This window comes from Antedon mediterranea, chromosome 7 (genome assembly GCF_964355755.1).
Source record: "Antedon mediterranea chromosome 7, ecAntMedi1.1, whole genome shotgun sequence".
Classification (NCBI taxonomy): Eukaryota; Metazoa; Echinodermata; class Crinoidea; order Comatulida; family Antedonidae; genus Antedon; species Antedon mediterranea.
Window position 1 is genome coordinate 24,739,858 of NC_092676.1, and position 22,339 is coordinate 24,762,196.

A 22,339-nucleotide genomic window follows, 5' to 3' on the forward strand; every position below is an offset into this window, starting at 1 on the left:
ACCTCAAACCAGCGGCTCTCGGGACCGGGAGAGTTGTATGATTTGTTTTTATTATTATTTTTTTTTTTTTAATGCGCCTTGAGCACTCTGTGGTATGTGCGCTATAAAAATCCTGTTATTATTATTTGTTATTATTATTTCACCTTTTAGTCGTGTCTGTCTACAGTAAAGTGATCTTTAATTGGAAGAGGACCAGTACAATTACTTGTTTTTAATCACATGATTATAAACTATTTATTCCTCTTGTCTGTGCTCGTACAAAATAATAAAACGGTCGCTAATTGGAAGTGTCTTAAAGTAAAGTGATCTTTAATTGGAAGAGGACCAGTACAATTACTTGTTTTTTATCACATGATTATAAACTATTTATTCCTCTTGTCTGTACTCATACAAAATAATAAAACGGTCGCTAAATGGAAGTGTTTAAATTGAAGTGATCTTTAATTGGAAGAGGACCAGTACATTTACTTAATTTTGTCACATAATTAAACTATTAATTATTATTGTCTTTACTCATACCAATTAATAAAATGGTCGCTAATTGGAGATGTTTTAAGTAAAGTGGTCCTTTATTGAAAGAGGACCAGTACAATTACTTGTTTTTTGTCACATAATTAATAACTATATATTCTTCTTGCTTTATTAATACTAAATAATATAATGGTCGCTAATTGGAGGTATTCTTTAAGTAAAGTGATCTATAACTGGAAGAGGACTAGTACAGTTACTTAATTTTGTCACTATCATAATTAAAACTATGTATTCTTCTTGTATTTACTTCTACCAATTAATAAAAATGGTCACTAATTAGAGGTGTCTTAAAGTAAAGTGACCTTTAATTGGAAGAGGACCAGTACATTTACTTAATTTTGTCACATAATTAAACTATTAATTATTCTTGCCTTTACTCATACCAATTAATAAAAATGGTCACTAATTAGAGGTGTCTTAAAGTAAAGTGATCTTTAATTGGAAGCGGACCAGTCAGTACAGTTACTTAATTTTGTCACACAATTAAAACTATTAATTATTATTGTCTTTACTCATACCAATTAATAAAATGGTCGCTAATTGGAGGTGTTTTAAGTAAAGTGGTCCTTTATTGAAAGAGGACCAGTACAATTACTTGTTTTTTTGTCACATAATTAATAACTATATATTCTTCTTGCTTTATTAATACTAAATAATATAATGGTCGCTAATTGGAGGTTTCTTTAAGTAAAATGATCTATAACTGGAAGAGGACTAGTACAGTTAATTAATTTTGTCACTATCATAATTAAAACTATGTATTCTTCTTGTATTTACTTCTACCAATTAATAAAATGGTCGCTAATTAGAGGTGTCTTAAAGTAAAGTGACCTTTAATTGGAAGCGGACCAGTACATTTACTTAATTTTGTCACATAATTAAACTATTAATTATTCTTGCCTTTACTCATACCAATTGATAAAAATGGTCACTAATTTGAGGTGTCTTAAAGTAAATTTATTTATTTATTTGGAATTACACCTTTAGATCGGTGGCACACTTAGCACAAAGGTGCATCCTTCACAATATAAAATATAACAATTAACAGAAAAGTAAAAAAAGGCAAAAGCAACTATCAACCCCTATCCTACCCCCCCCCCCCCCAATTTACATCGATACATACAGTAGATCATTAGTAAAGTGATCTTTAATTGGAAGCGGACCAGTCAGTACAGTTACTTAATTTTGTCACATAATTAAAACTATTAATTATTATTGTCTTTACTCATACCAATTAATAAAATGGTCGCTAATTGGAGGTGTTTTAAGTAAAGTGGTCCTTTATTGAAAGAGGTCCAGTACAATTACTTGTTTTTTGTCACATAATTAATAACTATATATTCTTCTTGCTTTATTAATACTAAATAATATAATGGTCGCTAATTGGAGGTGTTTTAGGTAAAGTGATTTTTAATTGGAAGAGGAACACTTCATTTACTTGTTTTTGTCACATACTTAACAATTATTTATTCTTCTTGTCTTTTCACATACCATATAATATAATGGTCCCTAATTGGAGGTGTTTAGGCAAAGCGATCTTTAATTAGAAAAAAAAAATTTGTTTGGCATCATTAAGTATTATTGGTTATTAAAAGAAGACAAGACAAGTGCAGGCGTGATAAAAACAACCACCTATCATAAAACGTATGATACAGTATTTAATAGTGGACGCATTTCAATCCATGGGTCAGACATTATTAAACGGGCCGGACAGCATTAAATTGTTGAAAAACGCCCACGAACCCGTTGAAACATGCAACTGGACACTATCCAATGCTGAAAAGTGTCCACCCGGACACTTTTGAATGCTGGACACAATTCAATCTTACACCGGCCATCATAATAAGTAAATGAATATACGTTTACTTGGGAATGTTTGTATATGAACTCTTGCTGAATATGTTTACCTTGATAGAAATCCTAATGTTCGGAAGTAGACAATTATGTTAAAATTTAAAATGATAATGGTACATGGCAAATGTTGTCAACCTGCTAAAAACGTTTCGTTAGGGGTAGAACGTGACGTATAGCTTGCTAATTTACATATGGCATGGCGCTCATGTTATTACGCAACTTGCGACTATATAATTCGCTCTATGTTCTGTCACGGCTAGTACTTGAGCTGAGAAGTGTATAATGATAAATGGTTCTCTATGAGAGATGGTTGTCTGATGTTTGTTAAGTGACGTTTACCTATGGCAGGTAAGAACCTGCTTCTTACGGTTACTAATGAATATTCAATAATACATGGGTGGATAGAGAAGAACCAATTATATTAAATTAAACGTGACATTTGTTTAATGAATATTCATAAAGCCGTCGAATTTTACCATAGTTACGTTTGCTTTTTGTTATACAGTATTATTACTACAAGAATTGTAAACAAAATAAATGCCACACCTTTCCTCGTGCCGCGTTCGGCGATCTTGAGCCAGCCGTTTTTGAACGAAGTCCGAACCGGTACCTACCGTCAGTTCTACCCAGAACAACTGATGACTGGGAAAAAAAATGCTGCCAACAACTACGCCAGCAGAGGTTGGCAAGGACCTCATTGACATTTCTCTAAATAGAATTTTAAAATTAGCTTTCCTGATCTTCCATAGTTTCGCTGGTGGATAGTCTGGATTTAACGACCGAGAAATTAACAAACGATTATTTTACTTAAAAACCAGTAGTGGGGGTGGCGCCAGGATTTGCCCGACAGAAGTACCGAAGAGCCTCGATTGGTGGTGGGCCATGCGTGCAAAGCAGCATCCACTAGGGGAGAGGGCGAAAGTCAAAACGGAATTTTGTTAATGGATGGAAATACTCGCACGTAAATGATAAATGGCACGCTAGCGCTTTATCAATCTGCAAAATGATCATGCCTATACTTTCTCCGCCTGTAAACCGTGGAAAAAGGCGTTGGACACACGCGTTAGCAATTTTTAGCGTTCAATGCGAACGTCAACATGCAATCTCGTGTGTAGAAAACCCTATTAGCATAAAATGCTTGTGGTTGGTTTTTGTAGTCAGGATACACCATGCAATGACATCCATATGTTGCGTATATCTACCCGGTAATCTTTTACACACTATTGAACTTACGGAAACGTCTAAGCGCCATCCACTTGGTGACTTGTCAAGCTAATTCATTTTGACTAGTCGCCAAATGGATAGCACTTGAACGCTTTCGTACTTCCTGTATAAAAACAGATTAGATAATATCCTATTATAGCACGAGAAGATTGATCCAGGTACTGTACTGCACTTTGTAATGTTTACTGTTCTTTCATCATTGTTATGAAATACATTTGGGTTTTTCTATTATATTAGAAGGGAATATTTTATTAATAATTATATATATTTTTAGTAGTAGTAGTTTATATCAGCTGCTGCTTTTACGGATTTTCGTATAGGCCTATATATATATATATATATATATATATATATATATATATATATATATATATATATATATATATATATATATATATATATATTTGAAATACTCGTAATAAATACAATATCATACAAAACATAACACGGCATTTACCTTATCTCTAATAGAATGTTCCGTTTCTAAAACTAATATTAAGCATACACTAAAATCACTTGAACATACACTCTATGTTTAGCCTAGTATAGTCAAATTTGAAATTGGTCTCACGTTAAAACAACAACAAACCTTGTCTTGAAGTTCAGAAAATGGATGTTCTTGGGTTTGGAATCCCGAACGCATGGCTGTTACTGTTACTTTTACTAATTCTTACATACATGTAAGTATGGTCTAATTTTGAAAACTAGGCCTAGATTGTAAGACTGGCCTATTATACGATTGCGACTCAAGATTGTGAAGGTAGGAAGGAGGGTGGACATTTAAATAAGTTTGAATCACATGATATATTAATGGACAACCTGTTTAAATGTTTGCTTTATTTAATTCTCTAGGTATGTAACATGGGGTCATTCGACGTTTTCAAGAATGGGTGTACCTGGTCCAAAACCCCTTCCAATAATTGGAAACATGCTTGAACTGATCGGGGTAGGTGTTTTTAATTTCCTATATTAATCAGAGGAAAATGGCATAAGAGTATAAGAGTTTCATGTGTTTATTAAGTTATCAGATAATCTATATTGTTTTGACAACTCTTAACTAACTTTGTAGCCTGACCACAGCCGTCCTCCCCCACCCCTATTGATACTATGTTACATTCCTATGCCATCTTCTATGTTAAATTTGAAGAAACAATATAGTGTTCGACTATTCCTAATAGATCGATTGGAAGTTTAAAGCTCATGATACCATTGTCGATACCATTACTGATAGCGGTCGGCGATTTCGTTCTATTAAGACCAATAAGGCACGATTTAAAAATAGTTTCTTTCCAGGATCTATTAGAGCCTTAAACATGATGTAGACACTTTTTTTGTAATGTTTTTGTTTTTGAGTTCGTGTTGTGTCCGTTGGATATTGTGCTCCGCCAACAGAGCAAACAGAATGTCTATGTTTTTTCTTAAAACAAATGATAATAAAGGATACTTGACTTGACTTGATAACTTTCTTAATCAAAATCTATAGCTGAGCAGGCCAATTGTATTACCGGTAAAATTATCTTTATTGTATTTAGGGAATGGCAATACATACAATTTATAAAGATTTGGTAGAGAAATATGGAAAAGTATGTGGGTAAGTTAAGAAATTAAATAATTACTAATCCTAAACAAAGCATCCATTTCAAGCTTTGGAATAATCAATTGACACCGATTTTGTCACTATATAATATCTAATTGACTATTGACAGTCAGTTTAATACAAGTCAGTGTGTATCACGTATCACACAATATCACGTAAATAACCTGAGTAAATTTGGATTGGCGGTTTTTTTGGTGTTTAACGACAATAAATTAGTCATTGTAATCAATTTACTTGATAAAATGAACTATGGCGTTTATATTATTTATTTAATTTCAAAAGTTTCTACGAGGGAAGAACTCCAGTTTTATTGGTAGCAGATATAGACATGATGCAAGAAATAATGGTGAAAAAATTCGCAAATTTTCGCAATCGGAGAGTAAGCTGTTAACTGTTACACTTTTATAGTATAATCTTTATGTTAAATTAATAATTTCTTTTTTTCTCTGATGAACTATTAAAAGACGATGAAAAAAATTATTTAATATTTTTCTCGTATTGTGCTTTCGATAAAAAAAACCAATATGGTTATATTGTTTTACTGTTAGAACTTTCCATTGAACAACGGCATTCTCGATGAGGGGGTGAATAATCTTCATGATGACCACTGGAGAGAAATTCGAAACGTATTATCGCCAAGTTTTTCGGCAGGTAAAATGAAAAAGGTAATGAAAAATAAATGAAGGTCATAACAGCAATAATGTTGATAATTATGGTTATAGTAAAGAATATAATGTTCTTAAAGATGATGGAAAAATGATTAACTACAGTTGATTCTTACTGCATGTGGAATTTTGAAATGATAAAATGGTTAAAAAGAAAAAAAAGAATGTCTAATTTTTTTAATGGATCATTAAACACAAATGTTGTTAAATGATAATGTATGTATAAAAAAATAATAGAATAAATAATAAGTAAAAAAAAATAATTGAATGAACCCACATAGGGAAAAAAAAAGTTAAATGAAACTTTGATGGGTTATACTGTAGATGCAAAAAAGGATAATCTGTTGGAAATAAATTTTGTAAACATTTAAAGATCAAAAAAATCAATGTTAAAGGATGAGGAAAATATAATGTTAACAGTAAAAAGTTAGTAAGTAATTAGTATAACAGAGAATATCCATTGTTTAAATGAAAATATGTTTGCATAGATAAATCTAAAGAAAAATAAAATGGGACAAACCCATGGGATGGATTTATTAAACATAAACGTATTATAATTGTATGAAATAAATATGCATGTAGATGAAAAAAAAACCAAAAACAACTATGTAAGAAAAAATAAGCTTTGTTAATGAAAATGTGTTATAGATAATATGTATAAAAAGAGGAAACTATGTAATCAATGTGGTTAAATGATAATGTATGTATAAACAAAATAATATATGGAAATAGTTTTTTTTTTAAAGAAAATAAGTAAAAAAAAAAAAAAGTGGAATGAATCCACATAAGAGAAGAAAGTAAAAAAGTTAAATGAAAATTTAAGAAGTTATAGATTCAAAAAAAGATCTGCTGGTTTTGTAAACATTAAAGAACAAAATATTAATATTAATGTTAAAGGATGAGAACAATATTATGTTAACAGTAAACATGTAGTAAGTAATGAGTATAACAGAGAATATGCATTGTTAAATGAAAATGTGGTAGATGAAAAAATCAAAAACAACTATGTAAGAAAAAAAATAAGCTTGTTAATGAAAATGTGTTACAGATAATATGTTTAATCAATGTGATAATATGTAAACAAATGAATAAATAAGTATATGTATACAGATGATTAAACAAACATTGTAAATATAATGATATGTATAGTGTATAGTGAAAAATATATGTAAAGAGAACAGTGGTATGGAAATAAAAGTGGGATGAACCCACATAAGATAAAAAAAAAAAACTACAGTTGATGATTATATTTACAGATGTCTCCCTTACTAAATGCTTGTTGTGATGGACTTGTTAAAAATGTCCTCGAAAAAGAAGCTGCAAAAGAAAACGTCGAAGTTAAAGAGTGAGTAAAATATTTCATTATTAAATATTCTAGTTTTTCAGAAAGCAAATGAAATAACTAGATAGCGTGTTTTAATATCGAGTAATCCAGATATTTAACCTCTCGAAATTCACTCGAAAACCCAATAGTAAAATACGTTAAACCGTACGTTGCATATTCTATGATTTTTTTGTTTGTTTTGTTCTTTTGTTGCTGTTTTTTGCAGTAGATACATTTTTCTATTTTCAATCTCTCTTTTTTTTGACATTGATAATAAATAAAGTAACCATTATTATTGTTTTATAAATGTAGATTATTTGGAGCGTTCATTATCGATTCTGTTGCGAGTTGTGGATTTGGATTAGACGTAAACTGTCAAACAAATAAAAACCACCCATTTCAGATGCATTGCAAGAAAGCCTTTGATGTTAGCTTTAGTAATTTTCTTCTGGCCCTTTCTGGTAAGCAATCAAACTTATGTGTCTCTTTAATTCACGCTAAGTAATCGTCACTAAATTTATTTGATAATAGCAAGTTTTCTCTTACCATTTAAACAATAGAACTATACTGTAAATATTTAAAAATCGAAACCGAAATGGAACTAACTAAAAGGTTACCTGATTCTCACATACATAAGATGCCATACGTACTCTTTGATCTTTACAACAACGTTGTTATTCCTATAGTACAATAAACCAATATCAATATTTCTTTATCTTTTTTCTTTATAGTACTTTTCCCTTGGACCGGTCACATTTTGAACCTATGTAAAGTTGCGGCAGTAACCCCGAAAGAAACTCTAGAATTCTTTACCGACGTTACTAATCAGGTTATTCAGTTGCGCAAAACAGACGAGAAATCAAGAGTATGTTTTTGTTCAATTGCAGTTTACTATAACAAATTCATCCAATTTCAAAGAATCGTATAATTGATTACGTATTTTATTATAAATCAGAAGTATGTTTTGGTTACAGAGAATTGACTTCATGCAATTGATGATCGATTCACACACCAACACTCATAATGACGAAAATGGCAAAGTTTCCTCTTCAAAAGGCCAACTCACGAACAACGAAATACTAGCACAAGTAAGTAAAGTATAAAGAAGATAAGAAGACGATTTTTTGTTTACTTTATAAAGAAAAATTAAGTTTAAGAAATGTTAAATATTTTATTATAGTATCTTTACTCTAAAATCATAATCGATTTATAAAATTATTAATAACCTATTCGGATATGTATTTATCAGTCACTGACGTTCTTCTTCGCTGGTTTTGAGACAACAACAACGGCACTTTCGTACATCTCGTATATACTGGCACGAAATGGAGATAAACAAGACAAGTTAATTCAAGAAATTGATGAGGTCACTGAAGGAAACACCGATATCGGATACGAAATTGTTTCGAAAATGCCATATTTGGACATGGTGGTTACAGAATCTATAAGGATGTTCCCACCAGCAACAGTGTAAGTATAACATTTTTTTCAAAAAAAACTAAGGCAATCTAGCAACAAGATTCTTATCTCCGGAGTTCAAAGTATTTATCTATGGCTGCGACACGATCAGTTCCACGCCCCTTAACAGACACCGCGTGCCATGGAGATAATATTATGTAGGCCTACATTGTATAATAATGTTGGTATTTGTCGCAGCCACACATAAGATCAAAGGACTGTTTCTGAAAGGAAATCTGAATCTGAATTCTATCGAATTTCTATCGATTACTGGTACTTTTATTCTTTAAAGATTTGATCGTGTGTGTTCAGAAAGTTGCACAGTGAATGGCATTCAAATTCCGAAGGGAATGGTCATCCACTTTCCAGTCTATGCAATTCATAGAGATCCTGAAAATTACCCAGAACCCGACAGGTTCAAGCCAGAAAGGTGAGTACGTTAATATATAGTTTCACAATAATGTCCCTTCCCGCTACAATGATAAGCTATTTTCCCTTTTCATTTAAATATTAATATTGTATTATTTAATTGTGTTTCTTTACAAATGAGGGTACGTTTATTTTTTTCAACGTTATTTTTCTATTTGTGTTTCTTTGTTATTAAAAAAAAAACAAGGTTCAGCAAGGAAGGTAAACAGCAACGAAGTCCATTTGCATTTGAAACATTTGGTAATGGACCTCGAAACTGCATCGGCATGAAGTTTGCTTTGATTGAAATTAAAATGGCAATTGTTAGAGTTTTACAAAAGGTGAAATTTGAAGTCTGCCCTGAAACAGAGGTATGTAACCTACGTCGCTAAAATTCAAGTTTAGATTGCATTTTGTAAGTCTTCCATTCGACACGGCCATTTTTCATTCTGAAGTCTTAACATCTAAGCCCCTAACACTATCAAACTTTATGTGACAAAAAAATGTGATGTTTCCCTATATGGACACAATGACGTCATACCACTACCATATTTGAACACATTACACTTTCTTGTCAAACTAATTTGTAGACAGTACAGAGCTTTAGTCTATCTTCCCGGGTTGTGTAAATCGAGTTTGTTTTTTTCATTTTCAGATTCCACCAACTCCTCGTACAGCTGGTTTCCTTACACCTGCAAATGACTTATTTCTAAGAGTTGTTGCCAGAGATTAACTACTACAACTAGAACACTACCGGCAAGAAATAGACTAGAATTTCAACGTGACATATAATATGTGTACTTTTGTTTAAAAGTTGCCTCACACTATAGTTATTAGGGAGAGGGAGAAATTCATATAAAAATGTTTGCCTTTTTTCTTTCCTGGTTGATCACAATACGCAAATGAATATACGTTCACTTGGGAATTTTTTTATATGAGCTCGTGAAAAGAAACTGTTATAACTCATGTTATTTACCAGTAGATTGCTGGATGTGTTTACCATGATAAAAGTCGTAATGCTCGGAAGTTAGACAAATATGTTAAAATTTAAAATGATAATGGTGTGTATACTGTAGGCTTATGTTGTTAGGGATAGAATTTACCTTGAATTTACTCTGAATCCATCTTCTTTCGATAGAGTGTGGCAGATTGATGTAAGGAATACGTTACCCACGATTTAAAGCGACAACTATTACCAAATAGAGCTAAATAAAAACAATACATGACATTTATATGTTACGCGTGCATGGCTATTATATTTACTATTATTTCGTAACTAATTTTTATGTAAAATGTTTATGTACAACGCACTATTTTCGCTCTCTGTTGGGTTGGCATTGAGCTGAGACGTGTGTTTGAAACGTTTAGATAAATGGTTCTCTATGACATAACAGTGGTTGTATTAGTGCTGCTTTTTGAAATTTATTTGTGTGCATCGGCTACCCAATAAAGGTATTTAAAGATCACAACCCAGAATGAAAAACAAAAACAAAATGCTTCTCCACTAGAGTTTGACTTTTCAGAGATATAACATACATTTTAAAAATGTTAAAGTAGTAGAACACGTGATACTCTCTCAGATAGGTGTTGATCGATTTATGCATAGTGATGCAAGTGATTCATAATTATACCTCTTATACAAACATTACAAAAAATTAAGTTACTGTTGTTGTTTTGGGTTTTTTGTAGGTTACTCAGATGTTAGTCATAAGTCGTATCTAAGCCTCCATATTTGGTGTGATGATGACTGTACTTGTAAAAGGTGTGCTCAGATGTTATTTGTCTTGGCGGTGTGTCTATATATGGCATTAATCAGGCAGTTACATTGCTGCCCAAATACAATATGCCTAATCTTTATCGACTACTTCAAACATTAACAAAATGAGTTATGCTTGCGCTTTCAGTGAATGATTAACTAGTAATACTGTAATTTGCATATGTTGAACTGTCTGGTTTAACTAGCACTTCAAATTGAGGGTGTTATGCCCATATATGGATTTGTAAATAAAATACAATTGATAGAGACATATAAAGGTTGAATCATTGAATCGTATCGTCTATTCAGTACACAACCGTTAAACATGGACCTAAGCCTAGATTTTCTACCTCTGTCTACAACATGGCTTCTGTTTATTGGTTCTTTGGTTCTGTGGTATATGTAAGTACAGTGTGTGGCTCACTTATATTATTCTGGGCATGGAGCTATCAAATTAATTTAATTGATATAGCTCCATACCATGATGGATCGGTGGTCTTAGTAAGGATTATGTGCCTATCCCCTGAATACCATATTATCATATTATTAGCGATATATCCAGATTTGCTGATGTTACACCCATTTTTCGGCATACCCTTCACAGTTTAATCATACCTCCATGGTTTAACATGAACTAAACATATCTAGTGCTAGTATATTAGATGAAAATATTATCAACGACGCTCATGCAGCAGCGAGTCTGTGTTCCCGGAAGACTTGTTGACAAAAGACAATAGAATATATAAACAAGTGATTCAGCCAATCAGAGCCCGTGAAAGTGGTGGCACTTATGGTTAAACCATCAATCGTAATACAGTAATGGCTTTGCGAAGCCGATTAGCTTCTATATTCTACCATTGGAGGAATTTTTCTACCTATAATCTATATCTTCACTATAAAAAGAAGACAATTTCAAGGCGTATTGACTATTATAGACATATAGCTATATTTGATAATTTAAGTTTTTTTGTTTGTTTCATTTTTAATAATTGTGTAGGCCTATTGTTCATTTTTATTTTTTATTTGCCAGATATGCAACCTGGACATTCTCAACGTTTACGAAATTAAATATTCCTGGACCGAAGCCTACTGCATATTTTGGAAATATGGGACGACTGTTTGACGTAAGTGATGGCGTTATATAGCCGTTAATTATTTATTGTTAACATAACCAATCATAGTGTCAGCGATGTTGGTAGTTGTGGAGGCCGTGGGAAAAAATTGTATTAACTTTTACAACTCCATATTCTCGACATGCGCTAACATCGGAATAATATAAGCCACAATTTTTTAAATAAATAATGATAATTACTTTCAATATTTTATAGATTAAAAAAGGATTGCATGTCGTCCAAAGAGAATTGATTGAAGAATATGGAAAAGTAGTTGGGTGAGAAATTAATTATGTTATTGGTAATAGTTGTCAGTATTCACTAAAGCTTGGTTCCCACTAGCGACGCAATGTAACGCAATGTAACGCAATCTCTGCAACGTAAGAAAATGCCCTTCTAATAATGGTGTTTGCCCCCGCCTGCGTGAAATCAAACCAGCGATGTGTTCAACACTGTTGCGTCGTCGGTTCCCACTTGTGATTACGCAATACATCACTTTGCATCAATACGTCGCTGTGTTACGTTGCGTGCTAGTGGGAACAACGCTTAAAACACCATTAACGCAGTAACGATTGCTTTGAGTGTTTATGCGTGGTTCCCACTAGGACGCAACGTAACGACGTAGAGACGCAAATTGCTGTATCACAAGTGGGAACCGACGACGCAACAGTGCTGAAAACATCGCTGGTTTGATTTCACACAGGCGGGGGCAAACACCATTATTAGAAGGGCGTCATACCGTATCAAGAAAGAAGTTTTACTTCTTTTAAAGAGAACAAAAATGCTTAAGTCACTACAAATGATTTCAGAGAAACCATTTTTAACAATGGTGTTAAAACTCTTTTAAAATGTATTTATCATTTTATTAGATGTTTTTCTCTTCGGTCGCCGATTATGTTTGTAGCTGATCCAGATTTGGTAACTCGTATTCTTATCAAAGATTTTGATAAATTCCGCAATCACAAGGTAAGATTTATGCGTCATTAAAATAAATATTGGCTTTGGCGTTCCATACATTATAATTATTCAATATTTAAGTGTAAATGTACGTTCTTTAAAGGTTATGCTTATTATAATTTGTTATTTTCATGAGTTATGATTGGGAGATAATTAATCTTCAGATCGTCATCAGCGGCGTAACGAAGAAACCTGAGGCCCCTGGTTTCAGCCTAAGTAGCCGCTCCAACGTTCGACATAATGTTAATGCCTGTTTTTTTTAGTTAGTGTTGGTTTAACCAGTGAATGCTCATTAACTGTTACGCCACTGAATGTCAAGTTTTAATAAACTATAAATTGTTTGCTTAGAAAGTGTTGTTAAAATCGGGGTTAGGAGAAGACAGTCTGATTACTCTACATGACGCTCGTTGGAAGTACGTCAGAAGTATCTTGTCACCAAGTTTTACATCAGCTAAATTAAAGCAGGTAGGGTATGGATGATTTTAATGACGCTAATGAGTCATAGTATTATTAATTGTATTTTTAAGTTTAAAAACAAATTGTATGCATAATGAATAATATTAAAACATGAATCCACATTTTTTATATGGAAGGATGTGGAAAACAAATGGAGTTCGACAATTCAGATGTTATTTGTGATTCGCTAACACGCTCCATGTGATATTTAATCACGTGACTATATTATCTTATTGCTTTCATTAGATGACACCGCTTATAAATGAGGCTTGTACGAATATGTTATCAAAAATAGAAGAAAAGACCAGAAATGATGAAGTGCTTGAAACCAAAGAGTAAGAAAAATTGATGAAAAAAAACCCAACGTAATAATTTTATAATTCCGTCTCTCTGTCTAAATGTAAATGTGGGGAATAACCTCTAATTTGCAGCCTAACTAGGCTTAATTGCGCACAGATGTGGACGACACATGCAATAAATGTCATCTCCCCTAAGGGGTACCTTTATGCCAAGTGCTGCCACCAAACGGCGCCCGTCCGTGTGTCCACAATGACAGTGGCTGAATGGACCAGTACAACGCTGAAAGATGAACTGGGTTCTTTGGAGTGCACCCGAGCCAGTGTAGACTGGAGCTTCAGTTTTAAGTCCTTATCCGAGAAGACTATACATTTCTAATTTGCAAATAGCACTATTGAAAACAGAATGTTGCAATGTTTTTGATTATTTACCTAATTTGAATAGAATATTCGGAAATTATGTGATGGAAGTTGTGGCCACATGTCTGTTCGGAATGCAGCTCGATTCAGAGGGTAAAGATATCGAACGTTTTGCTAAAAACGCCAAGGAAGCTTTCAATACAAAGGCTAATGGACTAGTGGTTCTTTTAACGTGTAAGATATTTTTAAATTCATTCTTCCTCAGGGAAATTTGTCTTTATTATTTTCCATTGTACCATGTGTTTGTTGATTTGATTTAGGCCTATTCAATATCGGCTCATTACAATTACATGAACAGAATATTAATACATAAAAATACAAAATGAAACAAAAAGCCAGGATTGTCAAAAGCGAACCCCATCACTGTTTAACTAAGACGTTATGCAAACAAATACAGCAGGAGGGACCAGGGAAAATCAAAAGGAAGAGAGGCAAGGAAGAGAGGCAAGGAAGAGAGAGGCAAGGAAGAGAGAGGCAAGGAAGAGAGAGGCAAGGAAGAGAGAGGCAAGGAAGAGAGAGGCAAGGAAGAGAGAGGCAAGGAAGAGAGAGGCAAGGAAGAGAGGGGCAAGGAAGAGAGAGGCAAGGAAGAGAGAGGCAAGGAAGAGAGAGGCAAGGAAGAGAGAGGCAAGGAAGAGAGAGGCAAGGAAGAGAGAGGCAAGGAAGAGAGAGGCAAGGAAGAGAGGGGCAAGGAAGAGAGGGGCAAGGAAGAGAGAGGCAAGGAAGAGAGAGGCAAGGAAGAGAGAGGCAAGGAAGAGAGAGGCAAGGAAGAGAGAGGCAAGGACGCAGCAATCACAATATTATTTTGGTCGGTCACTTCAATTCATTTTTTTATTCTTTCATTGTACAGTAATTTATATTAAAACGCTGATTAACTTTTTTTCAATTTCAATTTCGTTTATTTCTGAACTTTCATCCATATCAACAAACGTACAAACAGAAAAAGAAAATTCGCAAACTCTAAGCTTAAATATATAGGATATACTTCTCCATCCACAATACATTTTTAAGTTATGGAGCATATTATGTTTGACTGATTATTTTTAACTACCATAAAAAATCAAATTAAAAATGTAATTTGCTTACAGTATTATTTCCATGGACTGCACACATCTTCAACTACTTTAATGTTGGAATGATTCCAAATGATATTCTAACTTTCTTCAAAGATGTTATTAATCAAGTTCTTACGTTACGAAAACAAGAAGAAAATTCGTCAGTAAGTTCAAATCTTTGTCTCATTGGATATATAACACGTCTGCATGTCGTCTGTATAGAGTAGTGGAGAGGTATTTACTTGTGATTTGTATAATATATGCCCTATGAGAGAACAGTCTTGTACTAACATAATAAAGTTTCTTTTATTTTTTAGAGAGTTGATTTTGTACAATGTATGCTGGATGCCCACAAAAGCAAACCGGATAATGAAGAATTTGAAGATGAATATTATAGTGATAGATTGCAGGCACAACAAGCAACGAAACCACTGACAAGCGACGAGATAATGGCTCAGGTTGTTCTACCTTTTAATTACTATCAATCACAATGCTTTAAAATAAGTTAACAGTATACATGTTTTCTACAAGCGAATATATTCGCGCGAATCGAAAGCTGTTGAGTTTGTGGTGAAAATGCGCAACCTATCAGAACGTTCCATAATTTTTATGTGTTTTTGTTCTTTTTTAGGCTTTAACTTTCTTCTTTGCTGGATATGAAACAACCAGTACAACGTTGTGTTATGCCTCTTACTCCCTTGCAACGAACCTAGAAATACAAACAAGGCTTGTCGAAGAAATTGATGAGATTACCAGGGGAGACGAAAACATAACAATTGAGATGTTGAACGGGATGCCTTACCTGAATCAAGTGGTTTTAGAGGTTATGAGACTCTATCCTCCAGCCGTATAGTAAGTTACCATGTTTTTTCTGTAATAATTTACTGACACTTTTCACATAAATAACATTCTGCTCTAGGTAAAATATTACAAAAACCGACTGAGAGATCTTTGCAACCACATTATAAACTACTTATTTGATTCAAATATTATGATTTTCAGCGTTGAACGAGAGTGTAATGAGACATGTACTATCGATGGAGTGACATTTCCAAAAGGCGTCCAAATATTCCTTGCGGTTTGGTCAATACACAGAGAGCCAGAATATTATCCAGAACCTGAGAAATTTGATCCAGAAAGGTAATACTATTTTTAGCCTATACTAGGCTACATTCAGACGTCATTCAGTACTCTCGGCCTACATAATATATATGTCAGTACAGTATTGACAATATTTCTAGGATGTTAGGCCTATTCTTTTTGTTTTCGGTGAATAAGAACAATATGTCAAACATATTGCACTTGTCAACATTATTTAAATTTAAACAGTGATATTAATAGAACTATTTCATTTTTTTTAAATTGTGAATAATTATAGGAATTTTTACTACCGGTTTTTGTAATTATTTAGATTTTCTAACGAAGAGAAGAAGAAGCGCCCTCAATCTACGTTTTTAGCTTTTGGTGGTGGACCACGAGGATGCATTGGTCAAAGATTTTCATTGATTGAAATTAAAATTGCAATAATTCGCCTCTTACAAACATATACACTTGAAACTTGTGCAACAACTGAGGTAATATAATCAGATTATTTTCTTTTTTAATCAGCATTGTCTTTAAACTATAGAAAATTTCATGACTTTCAAACACGTAGTTAGGTTACATTATGCTAATTTTCCTTTTCATTTAGTGTAACTGCATTAAACTCATCACAAACCCGTGCAATAGATCACTTATGTTACTGTCATGTAGCGGTAGTTGGATTTGACTTTTGAATTTGATGTTATACCATCTTTATTCACCAGAGCAGATACATCCAAAAGCAAAACGGAAAACATTCTATCATATTAATAGAGAATGTGTAGAGCTTTTAGTGTAAAACACAGATTATATTACTCTTATAATATATTATTATGATTATTTATTGTTTCTGTTTTCTTTCAATCAGATTCCACCGACTCTCGGAAAACTAGGCATATTGTCGCCTGTTAACGGTGTGACACTCAAAGCCGTACGACGAACCTAAACGATATTGTTAATTGAACTTGTTTGTAGTGAATTTTATTGTTAATAGGAACGTTGTTAAAAGTAGTCCGTGAAAAAAGTGGTCAACAAGCAGGGCCCAATGAAAAACAGTTTCAACTGTTTGGACAACCCTAGGTAAAGAAATGTAATAATAATAGTAGGCCTACCATTAGGCATTAATCACGGGAATACTATAGGATTTTAGGATAGAACCATGTCGTAACACTTTTAACTTTAATTTTTCCACTCTCTAGGTATTAGTATTTGTTATTTCATTTTATAGTCTGTCAAATTAGAAAGCTTTTTTGCATATTATTTTTCTGATGAACAATACTGGTGGATACATTGCTTACGTCATCTCTAACACATCGAATGGTGCATCATGGCACTCTGACGTCACAGCATCAGTTTTGCTGACATCTTGTGTTTTGATGATTACTCTAAAAACGAAATATAAATGACTTTATGAGGTAAAGGAAACGTCTTAACTTACCAAGGACTGGCGCAGATTCTGGGGAGGACAGGGGTCAGTTGAGGCGAAGGAAACGTCTTAACGGCTTACCAAGGACTGTCGTAGAGGTCGGGTGAGGTGAAGGAGTGGAAGTACGTTCATAAATTGTTTTTAGAGGGGAGAATATTCGAAACGGATCGGCGGCCTTGGTAACTAGTCTTGTAAGCCTACAAGGATAACGTGGCTATTCTTGTTAAACCACTTACACACAAAACTTTGGATTGCACTTGTAGGCCCTGACGATAGACTAAAGGATTGTAGAACTAATTAAGTAAACTTACCCTAGTGTTTCACCTTCATGAATAGTCTGTGGTAAATGTGTACCTTTGGTTTCTGGAAGAGTCACTATTAAAAGAGCACCGATACCAGACACGCCGGCAAAAATAAAATAAGGGAGCTGCGTGAAACCCGTACCAATGAACATTAGTTGAGGGGCTAGCACTGATCCGAGGCTACCTATCATGGTTGAAACTCCAATTCCAACATTTCTGTTAAATAAATGTTCAAAACATATGTTATCTACTGTTCAAATATTGTAGGCCTATTCAGTTTAGTAGTTTGGAATATAGGCCTATTAGACCTAACCTCTTATGATTATAATGACATTACCAATAATTATAATTAATGTTAATTACCTAATAGGTGTGGGTAAGATTTCCGCTGAAAATATAAAATGAATATTATAACACGATGAAATGCTGAACTTGCCAATCAGCCCAAACGTGAACACTAACCAGTTACCTAATTAAAGAAACAGAGAAATAAATGCAATTAATTGTACATTTCTGTCAAAGGTGCGATGCATTGTTGCAGTGCGACTGATAGTCAACCGTGTATTATAGCTGTCCTAAGAGAAATTATTTAACTATTATAATTAATAATTCGTACTTGTGAATGCGATTGCAATACATGCAATTCCTGACATTGACAAAAAGAAACCCATCACTGGACGACGCCCCCATCGGTCTATAAAGTATCTGCTGAAAAGACACGCGGGAATTTCTACTGCAGCCGATAAAGCAACGGTTATGTAGTCGTCTGAACTCAAGGCAATTGCACCGAGTGATACTCCGTAGTACACGAGGTTTACCACGAATCTGAAATAATCATAAAAACCGATTTAAATACATTGTCATTCATTGTAAAACTAACGTTTTAAGCATATAGGCCTACAATTGCCATCAATAAATTATTTTTTATTGCAGTAGGCCTACATAGGTATTATTAGTGCAGTATTAACTTGAAAGCTATTCCTACACCATCAAACGTTATGTGACAAAAAATGTGATGTGCCCATAAATGAACACGATGGCGTCATATCATAAACATAATATTTGGAAACATCACACTTTTTTATCATCAAAATAGTTTGATAGTGTAGACAGGGTTTAACAGGCATGGCATATAAAATAAAAATGTTATTTAGCAGAATTGAAACTCACCCAAGAGATGTAATAACAAAAGTTCTAAAGAATATGACTTTTTTCCGAAACAGGTCTTTAACTGATGCCTTGTTTTCTTTAGTATGGACATCCTCTTCCTCACCCTATCATATACAAATTTACCAAGTTTGGACGTGTCTTACTTTTATGTATTGCTTTCACATCGATAAAAATATATGTATTATTCAATAATTAATTATGGTTTTATTTTACCCTTTCTTCTCGTAGCATTTTGTAAACTTCATCCGGTATCTCCTCTTTCGCATATTTAGAGGCTTTTCTGTTAATATTTTCTGATTCATCAAATCGACCGATAGAATGCAACCATCGAGGTGATTCTGGTACTAACCTGAAATAATAGTGTATCAAGATAGAAAGATCAGGGAAGAGTTAAATTAAAGGAACACATCCTGTCCATTAGTGCATTAATTAAGTTTATCAAGATAAATAGATTTATTAGGTGTGTTTCAACGGGACACATCCCTGGTTAGATTTTAAAAAGTAAATGTCCCGTAGGAAGTTGTAGTCCGGCTGGGGACAGGCAATCTAGCAACATGATGATGAGCTCCGTTAGATCAAAGGTTTCATCTGTGGTTGCGAGACGATCAGTTCTGCTACACGATCAGTTCTCTACGTACACTCGATAAAAACCGGAGAATATTGTATTGTACTGTAACCTGATCAAAGGACTGTTACAAGTTCCTATCTTGTCAAGGTTCGAATTCAGCATCCATGTTGTTAAATCAAGGCAATCAACAACAAGAAACAGAGCTCGCATTGCCAAGAACTCTAACAAGTCCTTTGATTTTATGTCTGGCTGCGACAAATACCAAAACAGTAGGTTTTTGTAGATAATCCCTTTTCTCAAAATAGGGTAGTTATGGTCCCATGTACGTTATTCTCCACAGGGCGTGAAACTGATCGTGTCGCAACCACAGATAAACCTTTTGATCTCCGGAGCTCATCATCCTGTTGTTAGACTGTCTTGGTAAGATTGCCTTAGTCTGGGTGAGCAAGAAATAATCGGTTTCAATATTTATTTAGATAAACGTTTGTCGGAATTACTTACAGTATAATTGCCGCAAGTATAACGACATCAGCAGCACAAATACTCATTAACAGTGCTCGCCAATATCGAATAAAGTAAGCATACAGTGCTGTTATGCTGTAGCCCAAAGCCCAGAAAGACCCAGCGATCGACGTAGCCAATGATCGTTCGGTTGGACCAACCACTTCGGACGCTGTTTTATGGGATATAAAAAAAAAATAATTAAAAAATAGAAATTTCATTAGCGTATTTTATGCCTCTCTAGGCTGTCAAACGCGTTGTCGCTAAGAAATGTGTGTGATTCAATAGCAATGTCAAGAAACGCAAACGGTAAACACAAACTGTAAACACAGTTCCAGTTTTCAGATAATCCGAATAGACCAACAGTTACTTACCATATATGTAGGCTGGCATAAACACTCCTGCGTGAGTCAAGGAGGCTAGAAAACGCAGTGTTACGTACGTCCAATAAGATGGCGAGAAAGCTGCCACAAAATCAAGAAGAATGTAGCACGAATAACACGCAACTATTAATTTTTTTCTTCCATATCTACAATGTTCAAACAATAAAATCAAATAACGTGTTTGACACTTTAACACATCAATGTATTAAGTAAATATAAATAGACGTAAATTAGATAAACTTAACAGTCAATCAACATGAATTTCTAAATTTATATTTTGCAAAATGAATGTTTTAACATCAAGGTTCAAGATGATAATTGTATTTAACTACTGTAGAGTAGTTTGCGTCAGAGGTAGTTAAGTAATTGGTCAGATGTTTACTCTGACGTAATTCAAGTCCCACCCGACAATTACTGTATTACTACTTTTTTCAATGTACTTAGTAAAGTAAAAAATGACGTCAGAGTAAGGCAAACATCTGACCAATCAATATTCATGTTATCCGCCATATTTTCTCTTGTACATTAAAGCTTAGTTCCCACTAGGGCGCAACACACGTAATTTTACCAATCAGAAGCGATGGATTATTGGTCAACGAGTTGAACTTGCGTTGCGTCCTAGTAAGAACCAAGCTTTATAAGCCCACCTGTCACTTAGATTTCCAAGAAAAGGTGCCGATATCATAACACCAAAAAATGCAGTTGACATGGCAACAGAAACCAGTCGTGCTGATTCACACACCAGTTCGAACTAGAATAAAGTTATAAAAAAAAAAACAATAACCATCAATTTGGCTTAAATACATCCAACCAGCCTCATTATTATTATTACGGTTTTAGGGTTGTAGATCCAACATCTATTTGTTTTCTGAATATTTCAAGTAGTTTGATAATTAAGCATTTATATTTTATTCCATAGAACTAGTACCGTACTGCTAAAGGGTAAGGCTACTCTGGGATGGTACAGATAAAAGTAGGCTACATTCAATTTTTGTTACAGCTCACTCTGTCGGTTGGTCGGTCGGTTGGTCGGTAAACACTAACTTGAGCACGCGACTGCAGCCATGTATATGGCCTTGTTAGGGGTGAGGCTTTACTCTATACATATAGCATAGTAATACAGTTTTTTCTCGATATTTTAAAAACTTGTTTGTTTCCACTCTGAGACGTAACGCAAGGACCAATGACAAGCGAAGGATTATCGAACTGTCGCTTGCCATTGGTCAACTTGCGTTGGAAAGAAGACAGTTATATAATTTTAAGGGGAAATCTTCGAGACCCAACAGAGGGTAATTGACCCCTTGGTGGTTCGTTTCTATAGAAAGTGTTATCGACCTTTGAAGAGTTGTATCATAAAATGTTCATGTTTATATTAGGTATATGTTATTTTATACTTACTTCTTGCGTTACCGTTGTCTTATATTGCGAATCGTCAAACACCCATCCATTTTCACAAGAATGTCTTGTATTCTCAAGCTCACTGATGTTCGACCCTAGCGTAAAGCCAGTGTAGTTATATTGTGAACATTTACTTTCATCAATAAGTAAACTATCAGAATCGTCTGCAGGGCGCAACGCACTCATCATGTTCTCGCATTCTGTCGTATTCAATCCTTCTTCTCTGCATGCCTCTTCCCACCCTGGCAGACTACACCAGTGATCTGTTTCAACCAGTAAGAACACTTGTATCATAGAATGTAACGCTTCTGACATAACAGAAAGAGCTAAGAGTAGAAATGACATCCATAAGTATCGGTTGTATCTTCCCAGGTATTTAAACAACTCATCGTAATGCATAT

The 22,339-nt window shown here is 33.9% G+C and overlaps 2 protein-coding genes across 2 annotated transcripts; one reads left to right on the forward strand and one right to left on the reverse strand.

The window, feature by feature from the left end:
- The first annotated feature begins 4,175 nt into the window (after positions 1–4,175).
- On the forward strand, positions 4,176–19,247 carry LOC140055547 (uncharacterized). The gene is made up of 26 exons (XM_072100884.1): positions 4,176–4,289; positions 4,462–4,555; positions 5,142–5,200; positions 5,489–5,585; positions 5,755–5,871; positions 7,128–7,216; positions 7,508–7,656; positions 7,927–8,060; positions 8,170–8,283; positions 8,445–8,665; positions 8,946–9,083; positions 9,270–9,432; positions 10,751–10,761; positions 11,127–11,219; positions 11,848–11,941; positions 12,146–12,207; positions 12,799–12,895; positions 13,235–13,351; positions 13,589–13,677; positions 14,084–14,232; positions 15,144–15,274; positions 15,428–15,568; positions 15,742–15,962; positions 16,113–16,250; positions 16,522–16,684; positions 17,059–19,247. The coding sequence occupies exons 1-26, from the start codon at positions 4,219–4,221 to the stop codon at positions 17,134–17,136; spliced, it is 3,030 nt and encodes a 1,009-aa protein (XP_071956985.1). The 5' UTR covers positions 4,176–4,218; the 3' UTR covers positions 17,137–19,247.
- Positions 17,485–22,337, reverse strand: LOC140055548 (organic cation transporter protein-like). Its single transcript, XM_072100885.1, has 10 exons — positions 21,939–22,337; positions 21,188–21,291; positions 20,532–20,686; positions 20,158–20,329; positions 19,302–19,437; positions 19,089–19,192; positions 18,535–18,743; positions 18,282–18,387; positions 17,928–18,134; positions 17,485–17,575 (listed from the first exon to the last, which is right to left on the reverse strand). The coding sequence occupies exons 1-10, from the start codon at positions 22,335–22,337 to the stop codon at positions 17,485–17,487; spliced, it is 1,683 nt and encodes a 560-aa protein (XP_071956986.1).
- Between the last annotated feature and the right edge of the window lie 2 nt (positions 22,338–22,339).

Bases quoted from the DNA above. Each gene is read 5' to 3' on its own strand.
- LOC140055547 (XM_072100884.1), top strand. From the start codon at position 4,219: ATGGATGTTCTTGGGTTTGGAATCCCGAACGCATGGCTGTTACTGTTA. The intron at 5,872-7,127 runs GTAATGAAAAAT...TTATATTTACAG, and splicing joins CGGCAGGTAAAATGAAAAAG to ATGTCTCCCTTACTAAATGC. The intron at 11,942-12,145 runs GTAAGTGATGGC...AATATTTTATAG, and splicing joins ATATGGGACGACTGTTTGAC to ATTAAAAAAGGATTGCATGT.
- LOC140055548 (XM_072100885.1), bottom strand. From the start codon at position 22,337: ATGCATTACGATGAGTTGTTTAAATACCTGGGAAGATACAACCGATAC. The intron at 19,438-20,157 runs GTAAGTAATTCC...CTATTATTTCAG, and splicing joins ATACTTGCGGCAATTATACT to GTTAGTACCAGAATCACCTC. The intron at 18,744-19,088 runs GTGAGTTTCAAT...TGATTATTTCAG, and splicing joins TTTGTTATTACATCTCTTGG to ATTCGTGGTAAACCTCGTGT.